General features: G+C 41.4%; 1 protein-coding gene across 1 annotated transcript in view; it reads right to left on the bottom strand.

Moving 5' to 3' along the window:
- The window catches only part of LOC103089571 (transmembrane protein FLJ37396-like), a 58,173-nt gene that overhangs the window by 5,736 nt on the left and 39,425 nt on the right, over positions 1 to 13,012 (bottom strand). Inside the window, 3 exon segments of the mRNA XM_082931281.1 lie at positions 7,713 to 7,764; positions 9,078 to 9,232; positions 10,769 to 10,915. Of these exon segments, the coding sequence (XP_082787407.1) occupies positions 7,713 to 7,764; positions 9,078 to 9,232; positions 10,769 to 10,915 (354 nt within the window).

The raw sequence follows: 13,012 nt of genomic DNA, 5'->3' as shown, positions 1-13,012 counted from the left end.
CAGAATAGAGTTGTCTGAGGTGCTCTGAGAAAAAACTCTCCATTCTACAAGGTGGCTAGCTGGAGTGCTTTGCATACTGGTCTCTCAAGAAATACAGCTGATGAACTTCATGGCTGCAAGATCTGAAAAATCATCTCAGGGTGCCCTTTTTTTTTTTTTTTTTTGTGGTACGTGGGCCTCTCACTGTTGTGGCCTTTCCCGTTGCGGAGCACAGGCTCAGGACGCGCAGGCTCAGCAGCCATGGCTCACGGGCCCAGCCGCTCCGCGGCATGTGGGATCTTCCCGGACTGGGGCACGAACCTGTGTCGCCTGCATCGGCAGGCGGACTCTCAACCACTGCGCCACCAGGGAAGGCCTGCCCACCTTTGTATAGCCTAAGCATATGGAAGTGGGCTGTATATGATGCCCTGCACAATGTAATAATGAGGGAGGGAGAGGTGGAGGGAGGGTGGGGAAGGAAGAGGGGGAAGAAAAAAAGGGAAATCTGTATATTCCAATATTCCTATTGGTTATGGAACTACAGGGCATGATGGATGGAATTCTTTTACATTTGTCTAAAATACTAACTAAAAGAAAAATATTAAGCCTTCAAAGGAAAGACTATTCTTCTTCAAAGAAAGAAATAAGTTCTCCATAGCTGAATTACTGAAGGACACTTAAGGAAAATGAGACAAAAGAAAAAAATCTTGGGTTAAAAGCCTAAAGTCTCCATCTTGATTTTTTTCTGAAGACTCTTGGGCTATCCTAGTCTCCTGGAAATAGTAGAATATACCAGTTCAGAAGACTCAAGAGGTCTTCGAAAGGCTATGAGTGAGTTAAGAGGGAAGAAAATAAGCTCTGTAATCAGATCCTAGTGCTGATACTCAGCTGGTGATCTTGGCTCTGTTCCCTAACCTTTCAAAACCAGTTTCCTCACCTAGAAAAAGGGGATGATGTCCTCCATATCCTAGGGCTGCTGAGGGGATCCACGAGCTCAGGTATATCCATCACTTAGCTCACTGCCTTGCCTGGACCATAGAAGCTGCTAAGTGGAACCCTTAAATCCTTGACTCCCTCAAGTTGCACTCAAAATCTCAACCATGACCATCTTTTGTTTCTATCCTCACTTCAGTTTTTCCAGTCCCTTCCTATAAATATGATCACATCTATTTTATTCTTAATTCTCCGACCCCTCAAGCTTCCTCTTCAGTTCTGACCCAACTTCTTAAAGAGTTATAATGGACTAAATGCTTGTGTCTCCCCCTAAATTCTTACAATGAAGCCCTAACCCCCAGTGATGGTATTTGGAAATGGGGCCTTTGGGAGGTAATTAGGGTTAGATGAGGTCATAAGGGTGGGGCTCAAATCTGATAGGGCTGGTGTCCTTATAAGAGGAGGAAGAGACACCAGAACTTTCTCTCTCTCTGCCTTGTGAGGACAGTGAAAATGCAGACATCTGCAAGGAAGAGAGCTCTCACTAGAAGCTGATCATGTTGGCTCCTTGATCTTGGACTTCTAGCCTCCAGAACTATGAAAACATAAATTTCTGTTGTTTAAGCCACCCAGTATATGGTATTTTGGTATGGCTACCCCAGCAGACTAATGCAGGAGCTGTAAATATACCCTACTTCTACATTGCTATCGTTCTGTCACTCCGTAACTCTGGCAGTCTGGCTTTCACTCTAACCCCCTTAGAACTGCTCTCTCAGAGTCAGCAATGAACTTTTGAGTGAACTTACCTCAACATAATATGACAAACCCACATGCTCAATGGTGAAAAACTGAAACCATTTCCACTAAGATCAGGAACAAGACAAGGTTGCCCACTCTCACCACTATTATTCAACACAGTTTTGGAAGACCTAGCCACAGCAATCAGAGAAGAAAAAGAAACAAAAGGAATCCAAATTGGAAAAGAAGCTGTCACTGTTTGCGGATGACATGATACTATATATAGAGAATCCTAAAGATGCTACCAGAAAACTACTAGAGCTAATCAATGAATTTGGTAAAGTAGCAGGATACAAAATTAATGCACAGAAATCTCTTGCATTCCTATACACTAATAACGAAAAATCTGAAATTAAGGAAACACTCCCATTTAGCATTGCAACAAAAAGAATAAAATACCTAGGAATAAACCTACCTAAGGAGACAAAACACCTGTATGCAGAAAACTATAAGACAATGATGAGAGAAATTAAAGATGATACAAACAGATGGAGAGATATACTGTGTTCCTGGAGTGGAAGAATCAACATTGTGAAAATGACTCTACTACCCAAAGCAATCTACAGATTCAGTGCAATCCCCATCAAACTACCAATGGCATTTTTCACAGAACTAGAACAAAAAATTTCACAATTTGTATGGAAACACAAAAGACCCCAAGTAGTCAAAGCAATCTTGAGAAAGAAAAAGAGAGCTGAGGAATCAGGCTCCTTGACTTCAAACTATACTACAAAGCTACAGTAATCAAGACAGTATGGGACTGGCACAAAAACAGAAAGATAGATCAATGGAACAGGATAGAAAGCCCAGAGATAAACCCACACACGTATGGTCACCTTATTTTTGATAAAGGAGGCAAGAATATACAATGGAGAAAAGACAGCCTCTTCAATAAGTGGTGCTGGGAAAACTGGACAGCTACATGTAAAAGAAAGAAATTAGAACACTCCCTAACACCATACACAAAAATAAACTCAAAGTGGATTAAAGACCTAAATGTAAGGCCAGACACTGTAAAACTCTTAGAAGAAAACATAGGCAGAACACTCTATGACATAAATCGCAGCAAGATCCTTTTTGACCCACCTCCTAGAGAAATGGAAATAAAAACAAAAATAAACAAATGGGACCTAATGAAACTTCAAAGCTTTTGCACAGCAAAGGAAACCATAAACAAGACGAAAAGACAACCATCAGAATGGGAGAAAATATTTTCAAATGAAGCAGCTGACAAAGGATTAATCTCCAAAATTTACAAGTACCTCATGCAACTCAATATCAAAAAAACAAACAATCCAGTCAAAAAATGGGCAGAAGACCTAAATAGACATTCTCCAAAGAAGATATACAGATTGCCAACACACACATGAAAGGATGTGCAACATCACTAATCATTAGAGAAATGCAAATCAAAACTACAATGAGGTATCACCTCACACCAGTCAGAATGGCCATCATCAAAAAATCTAGAAACAATAAATGCTGGAGAGGGTGTGGAGAAAAGGGAACCCTCTTGCACTGTTGGCGGGAATGTAAATTGATACAGCCACTATGGAGAACAGTATGGAGGTTCCTTAAAAAACTAAAATTAGAACTATCATATGACCCAGCAATCCCACTACTGGGCATATACCCTGAGAAAACCATAATTCAAAAAGGGTCATGTACCACAATGTTCATTGCAGCTCTATTTACAATAGCCAGGACATGGAAGCAACCTAAGTGTCCATCGACAGATGAACGGATAAAGAAGATGTGACATGTATATACAATGGAATATTACTCAGCCATAAAAAGAAACGAAATTGAGTTATTTGTAGTGAGGTGGATGGATCTAGAGTCTCTCATACAGAGTGAAGTAAGTCAGAAAGAGAAAAACAAATATAGAGAATTGACTTGAGGACACAGGGAGGGGGAAGGGTAAGCTGGGACGAAGTGAGAGAGTGGTATGGACTTACATATACTACCAAATTTAAAATAGACAGTAGTGGGAAGCAGCCATACAGCACAGGGAGAGCAGCTCGGTGCTTTGTGACCACCTAGAGGGTTGGGATAGGGAGGGTGAGAGGGAGACGCGAGAGGGAGGAGATATGGGGATATATATATATATACGTATAGTGGATCCACTTTGTTATAAAGCAGAAACTAACACAGCATTGTAAAGCAATTATACTCCAATAAAGATGTTTAAAAAAAAAAGCAAGCATCCTAGCTACTACATGTTTCCAAGGATTTTGAAGCACATCAAAGAGAATGTTATTAATGAAAACATTTTGGATGAAATAAAACTAGAGATATTGTTGCATCTCACTTCTCTATGTCAAACTTTTAACCATTTATTCCCAGAAGAGAAATTTGAAACATTAAGACAAAATTGTTGGGTAAAAGATCCATTCGCTTTTCGAAACCCAGAATCAATAATTGAGTTCAACTTGGTGCCTGAAGAAGAAAATGAATTATTATAGCTCAGTTCTTCATATACATTGAAGAATGATTATGAAAGATTAAGTTTATCGCATTTTGGATTAAGATAAAGGAAGACTTTCCTTTGATAAGTCGAAAGAGTATCCTGCTCTTATTACCATTCACAACAACTAGTTCGTGTGAGCTAGGGTTTTCAGTCTTAACCCAGAAAAAACAAAGGAAAGGAATGGATTAAATGGTGAAGCAGATATGCAAGTAGCATTATTCTCCTGTGTTCCAGACTGCAATGAACTTATGAACAGGAAGCACACCTACCATGTTAAATAAATCTTTGTTTTTTTTAATTGGAGTATAGTTGCTTTACACTGTTGTGTAAATAAATCTTACCTGGCTTTTGTTTTTTCATTTCTTATTTTGTGATTTTTTTTTATGTGTTGTATTTAAATGTCAATCTAGCACTGTATGTGATAACTTTATGTTTTAATTTTTGTTATATTTAATACTAATAAAATAATAATGTAATTTAAAAAAAGAAAGTAAAAGGGAAAAATTTGCCATCTAAAACTTCAAAGGAATATTATCAATATGCCTAATCTAATTAGTGCATAACTATGTGATTCTCTGCCTCTTTATTACTTTTTTATCTTTGGAGTAAAAATTCTTTAAAAAAAAAAAAAAAGAATTAAGGGTCCAGAAATACACTCTTACATTTATGGTCAACTGATTTTTGTCAAGGGTGCCAGGACAATTCGATGGGGAAAAATGAGTCTTTTCAACAAATGATACTGCGACAGCTGGATAAGTACACTCAAAAGAATGAAGTTGGGGCTTCCCTGGTGCCGCAGTGGTTAAGAGTCCGCCTGCCGATGCAGGGGACACGGGTTCGTGCCCCGGTCCGGGAAGATCCCACATGCCGCGGAGCGGCTGGGCCCGTGAGCCATGGCCGCTGAGCCTGCGTGTCCGGAGCCTGTGCTCCGCAACGGGAGAGACCACAACAGTGATGAGGCCCGCGTACCGGAAAAAAAAAAAAAAAAAAAAGAATGAAGTTGGACCCCCTATCTCACACTACATATAAAAATTAACCATAAATGAATCATTGACCTGAATGTAAGAGCTAAAACTACAAAACTTTTAGAAGAAAACATAGGAGTAAATCTTCCTGACTTTGGATTAAGCAATGGTTTCTTAGATGTAACACCAAAAGAGTAAGTGACAAAAGAAGAATTGGTAAATTGGGCCGAGTCCCGAAAGCGATGGCAGTTGCAGTTGTGGGTCTTACTTCTCCTCCCTTGCCCTAGAGGATCTTCTCCTTTTCTCCCTTTCTGCCATTCCAGCAAACTATAAACCCTCTGAAGAAAATGCCTCTGCACCTCTAGCTCTTGCAAAGGTTGGTGTCTTCAGTGGAGTCTCCTATTGCAGGGGCTCCTTCAAGATGGCTGACGAGTAAGACATAGAGATCACCTTCCTCCCCACATATACATCAAAAATACAACTACATGTGGAACAACTCCTACAGAACACCTACTGAACACTGGCAGAAGACCTCAGACTTCCCAAAAGGCAAGAAAATCCCCACGTACCTGGCTGTGCAGCTGACAGGATCAGGCCTGACACCAGGCCTGGTGTCAGGCCTGAGCCTCTGAGGTGGAAGAGCCAAGTTCAGGACACTGGACCACCAGAGCCCTCCCGGCACCACGTAATATCAATTGGCAAGAGCTCTCCCAGAGATCTCCATCTCAGTGCTAAGACCCAGCTCCACCCAACAGCCAGCAAGCTCCAGTGCTGGACACCCCATGCCAAACAACTAGCAAGACAGGAACACAACCCCACCCATTAGCAGAGAGGCTGCCTAAAATCATACTAAGTTCACATACACCCCCAAAACACACTGCTGGACGTGGCCCTGCCCACCAGAAAGGCAAGATCCACCCCTACTCACCAGAACACAGGCACCAGTCCCCTCCACCAGGAAGCCTACACAATCCACTGAACCAACCTCACCCACTGGGGGCAAACACCAAAAACAATGGGAACTACGAACTTGCAGCCTGTGAAAAGGAAACCCCAAACACACGTTAAGTTAAACAAAATGAGAAGACAGAGAAATATGCAGCAGATGAAGGAGCAAGGTAAAAACACACCAGACCACACAAATGAACAGGAAATAGGCAGTCTACCTGAAAAAGAATTCAGAGTAATGATAGTAAAGATGATTCAAAATCTTGGAAATAGAATGGAGAAAATATAAGAAGAATAGGTAAATTGGACTCATCAAAAAGAAAAACTTTTGTTTCAAAGAACACCATCAAGGAAGTAAGAAGATGATCCTCAGAATGGAAGAAAATATTTGCAAATCATATACTTGATAAAGAACTTGTATTCAGAATACATAAAGAACTCTTATAATTCAATAATTAAAAAAATCCAATTTTATAAAAGGGCAAAGGATTTGAATTGACATTTCTTTAACAAAGATATACAAATAGCCAATAAGCACATGAAAAGATGCTCAATGTCATAAGTAATTAGAAAAATACAAATCACAGCCACAGTGAGATATCATTTTACCCTCACTAGGATGGCTAAAATAAAAAAGAGAGATAATAAAAAGTGTTAGGAAAACTCAAAACATACATATGTCCTTACAAAAACTTGTACATAAATGTTCATGGCAGCATTATTCATAATAGTTAAAAAGTAAAAACAACCCAACCTCTGTCAACTAATAAATGGATAAATAAAACGTGGTATATACATATAATAAAATACTATTCATCAGTAAAAAACAAAACAAAACAAAAACGAAGCACTGGTACATGCTACGACATGGATGAAGCTTGAAGACACTATGCTAAGTGAAAAAATTCAGACATAAAAGGCCATATATTGTATGATTCCATTTATATGAAATGTCCAGAATAGGCAAATCCATAGAGACCGAAAGTGGATTACTTGTTGCTAGGAGCTGAAGAAAGTGGGGAATGGGGATTGACTGCTAATGGGTACAGGGTTTCTTTTGAGAATGAGGAAAATGTTCTGGAATTAGATAGTGGTGATGATTGCTTGGTCTTGTGAATTATACGTTAAAGGGGTGAATTTTATGTTATGTGAATTATATCAATAACAACTAAAAAATTCGGAAAATAAAGAGAATATATTTTGTGTTAACTTTTGTGAAAAAAAGAAGGGCAAATGTATCTGGTTACTTTTGCAAAAAGAAATACAGCAAGGATAAAACAGAAAACAATGGAATCATTTATCCACAAAGGGTAGGGGTGGAGGAACAGGATATTTTCTGCTGGTTGATTCTAGCTTGTCAGTATTATAGAGTCACATACAATGGAAAAATTATCAGCAAACCACTGAAAATTAAGAGACCCAGTAAGAATTTGATCATATGTCAGTTTGTATTAGGAAAGAAGGAAGGGAGGGGAAGAGGAAGGAAAGAAGGTAAAAAGATAGGGAAAAAATGGTCAAAAAAGGGAGAAAGACAAAGAGGGAAAAGGGGAGGATGGGAAGAAGGAAAGGAGGGAGGAGTGGAGGAAGGAGGAGGGGGAGAAAGGGGGAGGGAGGAAAGAATGGGGCAGCCTGACAGTAGCTGGCGGTAGTGGTAGCACGCCTCAGGCTTCTCTTACAGGCTGACCTTGACATCGGCATGACGGGCCCCTCAGGGAGTGTGATAGAAGGACGCCTGCTGGACAGCCACCATTAAAGCATTTTTCTGAGTAGCTTGGCATGCAAGGGTCACTTGCATATTTTCCACTCCCGGATGGAACAAGAGCTAAAGGAAGAAATGTGAAAGTAATTAGGAATTTCTCTCATAACAGAAAGGTGAAGTTGAGGGTGGGGATCACCACTTACTCAACATGTAAATGTATGGATCAAACTACTGGATATGTTGAGATCCTTGCTCCTCAGCCACAAGCCTGAATTTGGTCTGTCCATAAGCAGTGTTTCATCCCATGAAGGCAGGCTCCAGGCCTAATTGCTCTTTATCTGGACAGCATCAGGTTTCCCCAGTTACCAGAAAAGGATGAGTAGGCTCTGATTAACTAGCAAACATATGCTCAAAGGCAGGCTTTTGTAAAACTGCCAAGATTAGATTAGTGTTTAAAACATACACACACAGGGATTCCCCACTGGCGCAGTGGTTCAGAGTCCGCCTGCCAATGCAGGGGACACGGGTTCGTGCCCCGGTCTGGGAAGATCCCACATGCCGCGAAGCGGCTGGGCCCGTGAGCCATTGTCGCTGAGCCTGAGCATCCGGAGCCTGTGCTCCGCAACAGGAGAGGCCACAACAGTAAGAGGCCCACATACTGCAAAAAAAAAACTTTTGAGAATGAGGAAAATGTTCTGGAATTAGATAGTGGTGATGATTGCTTGGTCTTGTGAATTATACGTTAAAGGGGTGAATTTTATGTTATGTGAATTATATCAATAACAACTAAAAAATTCGGAAAATAAAGAGAATATATTTTGTGTTAACTTTTGTGAAAAAAAGAAGGGCAAATGTATCTGGTTACTTTTGCAAAAAGAAATACAGCAAGGATAAAACAGAAAACAATGGAATCATTTATCCACAAAGGGTAGGGGTGGAGGAACAGGATATTTTCTGCTGGTTGATTCTAGCTTGTCAGTATTATAGAGTCACATACAATGGAAAAATTATCAGCAAACCACTGAAAATTAAGAGACCCAGTAAGAATTTGATCATATGTCAGTTTGTATTAGGAAAGAAGGAAGGGAGGGGAAGAGGAAGGAAAGAAGGTAAAAAGATAGGGAAAAAATGGTCAAAAAAGGGAGAAAGACAAAGAGGGAAAAGGGGAGGATGGGAAGAAGGAAAGGAGGGAGGAGTGGAGGAAGGAGGAGGGGGAGAAAGGGGGAGGGAGGAAAGAATGGGGCAGCCTGACAGTAGCTGGCGGTAGTGGTAGCACGCCTCAGGCTTCTCTTACAGGCTGACCTTGACATCGGCATGACGGGCCCCTCAGGGAGTGTGATAGAAGGACGCCTGCTGGACAGCCACCATTAAAGCATTTTTCTGAGTAGCTTGGCATGCAAGGGTCACTTGCATATTTTCCACTCCCGGATGGAACAAGAGCTAAAGGAAGAAATGTGAAAGTAATTAGGAATTTCTCTCATAACAGAAAGGTGAAGTTGAGGGTGGGGATCACCACTTACTCAACATGTAAATGTATGGATCAAACTACTGGATATGTTGAGATCCTTGCTCCTCAGCCACAAGCCTGAATTTGGTCTGTCCATAAGCAGTGTTTCATCCCATGAAGGCAGGCTCCAGGCCTAATTGCTCTTTATCTGGACAGCATCAGGTTTCCCCAGTTACCAGAAAAGGATGAGTAGGCTCTGATTAACTAGCAAACATATGCTCAAAGGCAGGCTTTTGTAAAACTGCCAAGATTAGATTAGTGTTTAAAACATACACACACAGGGATTCCCCACTGGCGCAGTGGTTCAGAGTCCGCCTGCCAATGCAGGGGACACGGGTTCGTGCCCCGGTCTGGGAAGATCCCACATGCCGCGAAGCGGCTGGGCCCGTGAGCCATTGTCGCTGAGCCTGAGCATCCGGAGCCTGTGCTCCGCAACAGGAGAGGCCACAACAGTAAGAGGCCCACATACTGCAAAAAAAAAAAAAAAAACAACATACACACACGAATACACACCTCCACATACACATATAGAAGCAAAGCAGTCCATCTGAGTGACAGAGAAATGCAAATCAAAACTGCAATGAGATATCACCTCACACCAGTCAGAATGGGCATCATCAGAAAATCTACAGACAACAAATGCTGAAGAGGGTGTAGAGAAAAGGGAACTCTCTTGCACTGTTGGTGGGAATGTAAATTGATACAGCCACTATGGAGAACAGTGGGGAGGTTCCTTAAAAAACTAAAAACAGAACTACCATATGACCCAGCAATCCCACTACTGGGCATATACCCTGAGAAAACCATAATTCAAAAAGACACATGCGCCCCAATATTCATTGCAGCACTATTTACAATAGCCAGGTCATGGGAGCAATCTAAATGCCCATCGACAGATGAATGGATAAAGATGTGGTACATATATACAAAGGAATATTACTCAGCCATAAAAAGGAACGAAATTGGGTCATTTGTAGAGACATGGATGGATCTAGAGACTATCATACAGAGTGAAGTAAGTCAGACAGAGAAAAACAAATATCGTATATTAATGCATATATGTGGAACCTAGAAAAATGGTACAGATGAACCGGTTTGCAGGGCAGAAATACAGACACAGATGTAGAAAACAAATGTATGGACACCAAGGGGGAAAAGTGGCAGGGGTGGTGGTGGTGGTGGGATGAATTGGGAGATTGGGATTGACATATATAAATTAATATGTATAAAACAGAGAACTAATAAAAACCTGCTGTATAAAAAATAAATAAAATAACATTCAAACAAAAAAAAAAAAGAAAGAAAGGAAAAGAAAAACATTGACATCATGGCAGATAGATTATAAGGGAGAGAATTTAGAATGCAATTGCATTTGCATGGCCAGCGGTGATAGAAATTAGTTTTTACTGGCCACTCATTCCACTGTTACATTATTTTTACTTTGACCCTCTCAAGGCTCACCTATCTACGTGGTCACTGTCCTCCAGCAGAGAGCTCATAAAGACAGGAGGTGGATGGACCACCTTGTCTTCATGTGATGCAAATTCAAAGTGAACAGGCCTCAGATACAAATGGAACTCTTCAAAACCCATCTCACACGCCAAGTCCTTATAAGACTAAAAGGGAAAAAAAAAAAAAAGCCAAGAACATTTGCTATTATTTTCCCCTAAAAGGAAAGTAAGTGGTAAGAAAACCAAACCACCTGAATGAGCACAAAAGCAAAAGTCAAAACAAAAGTAAGCCAAGTCCGGTGTGAAGTGAATGAGTCACAAAGGTTTTGAGTCTGCCCTAAGCTCTGACAGTTAAAGATAGTAGTTAAGGTGGGAGGAGATATGCTTGGGCACTTCCTCAACTCTTATTTCCTACAAGCTGGTTTCTGTCTTCAGAGCCCTGCTGAGGTCACCAATATTGCCCTCAATAGGAGGTTCACCATTTTTTCTCAGAGCTCCTCATGGTTGGCCCGTCTCCTCCTTGAGGAACATTTTTGTTCTCCTGGATCTAGGATCTCCATGCTTCTGCCTCTTGACTACTCTCTCAGTCTTCACTGGCTTCTCCTCTTTTTTGTTGTTGAAATAGCCCTCCTCTACCACCCATGCCATGTCACTGACCTTGCTGGAGACACTGCAGGACCCCGTGCGGGTCACCCGGTTGGCTTGGAAGGGCAGTGGCACCAGTTGCATGTGCACAGCCCCTGCTAGACGTTCCCCCGGGCTGTTGATGACACGGTAGTGGCTCTGGCGGACCACAAAGAGCTGCACCCACCCCATGACAGGGCACTGGCTGAGCAGCCAAGCACTGCTGCCCCCGTCCCGCCACCGCTGCTGCCGCTACATTCTGGCTTCTCCTCTTTACTCTATTTTCAACACCTGTTTCCTGGTGTTCTAAACCCAATTCTCTTCTCACCTTCTCCATGCCCTCCTTAGGGAGTCTGTCATCCAACTCCAGGCCCTAATCATCATCCCCTTGTGTAAGAACCTGTGACCCCCATCTCTGTCCTGCTTCAACTCTGAGCTCTACTCTCACGCGTCCATGGCTTGCAGCCAGGATCCATTCAGATGTCGCTCTGGCATTTCAGGCTTCTGTGTCTAGAATGCCTTCCCTTCCTCTCTTACCCCCATTCTAACACACTTCTTCATCTTGAGAATTTGGTACATTAAGGCTGAGTTCAAATGGCACCTGTATTAGTTTGCTAGGCTGCTGTGAAACAGTACCATAAACTGGGGGGCTTAAACAACAGAAATTTGTCTCAGTTCTGGAGGACAGAAGTCCAAGATCAGTATTGCAGGGTTGGTTCCTTCTGAGGGTTTTGAGTGAAGGAGCTGTTCTAGGCCTTTCTCGGCTAACAGATGGCTATCTTGTCCTTGTAGTTTCACACAGTATTCCTTCTGGGTATGTCTGTGTCCAAACTACCTTTTCTTATAAGGACGCCAGTTATATTAGATAAGAGCCTACTCTGATAACTTCATTTTAACTTGACTACCTCTGTAAAGATCCTATCTCCAAATAAGGTCACATTCTGGGGTACTAGGGGTTAGAGCTTGAACATATGAATTTTGGAGTTACACAATCATCCCTAGGCCCTTTTCTATGGAACTTTCTCTGATTCACTTAGAAAGAGTGAAATACACTATTTCCTGTGCTCCCATAGTATTTTGTTCATATGACTAAAATATCATACTAAACTTTATTAGGGGGAACTTTTACATTGTGAACTCCCTGAGAACAAGGATCAGAAATTATGAGGAGGTCGTATCATAGCAGTTAATAATATCTGGGCTCATGGTTTGAATTCTGCTTCTACTACTTTCTAGTTATTTGATCTTAGGCAAATTACTTAATTTTTCTGAGCCTCTACCTTCCTGCTGGTAACATGTTTGTAAGCTATCGTATCATAATATATCATAAGGACATCATAAAGCTATCATATCAGAAGAATATTCTGAGGAGTACATGAACTAATACATGTAAAGTCCCCAGTACAGACCCTGGCCACACTAGGCCCTAGACAGTGGTTGATTGTTGATGATTGGACTCTCTGCGTCTTCAGGGCCTCTCATGGGGACAGAACACAACAGAACTCATACACATTTGCAACAAATCTTCAAGTTCCATATTTTTCCAGTTTGGGGAACATGTTCACTTAAATGTCTTACCACATCTCACGCCTCATACCTAAAACCTCACTAAGTGTTCTCTACCCCTGCCTGCTGACC

The sequence above is a fragment of the Lipotes vexillifer genome, unplaced genomic scaffold (assembly GCF_000442215.2).
Source record: "Lipotes vexillifer unplaced genomic scaffold, Lipotes_vexillifer_v1.1 scaffold515, whole genome shotgun sequence".
Classification (NCBI taxonomy): domain Eukaryota; kingdom Metazoa; phylum Chordata; class Mammalia; order Artiodactyla; family Lipotidae; genus Lipotes; species Lipotes vexillifer.
This window is presented reverse-complemented; position numbering and strand designations above follow the sequence as displayed.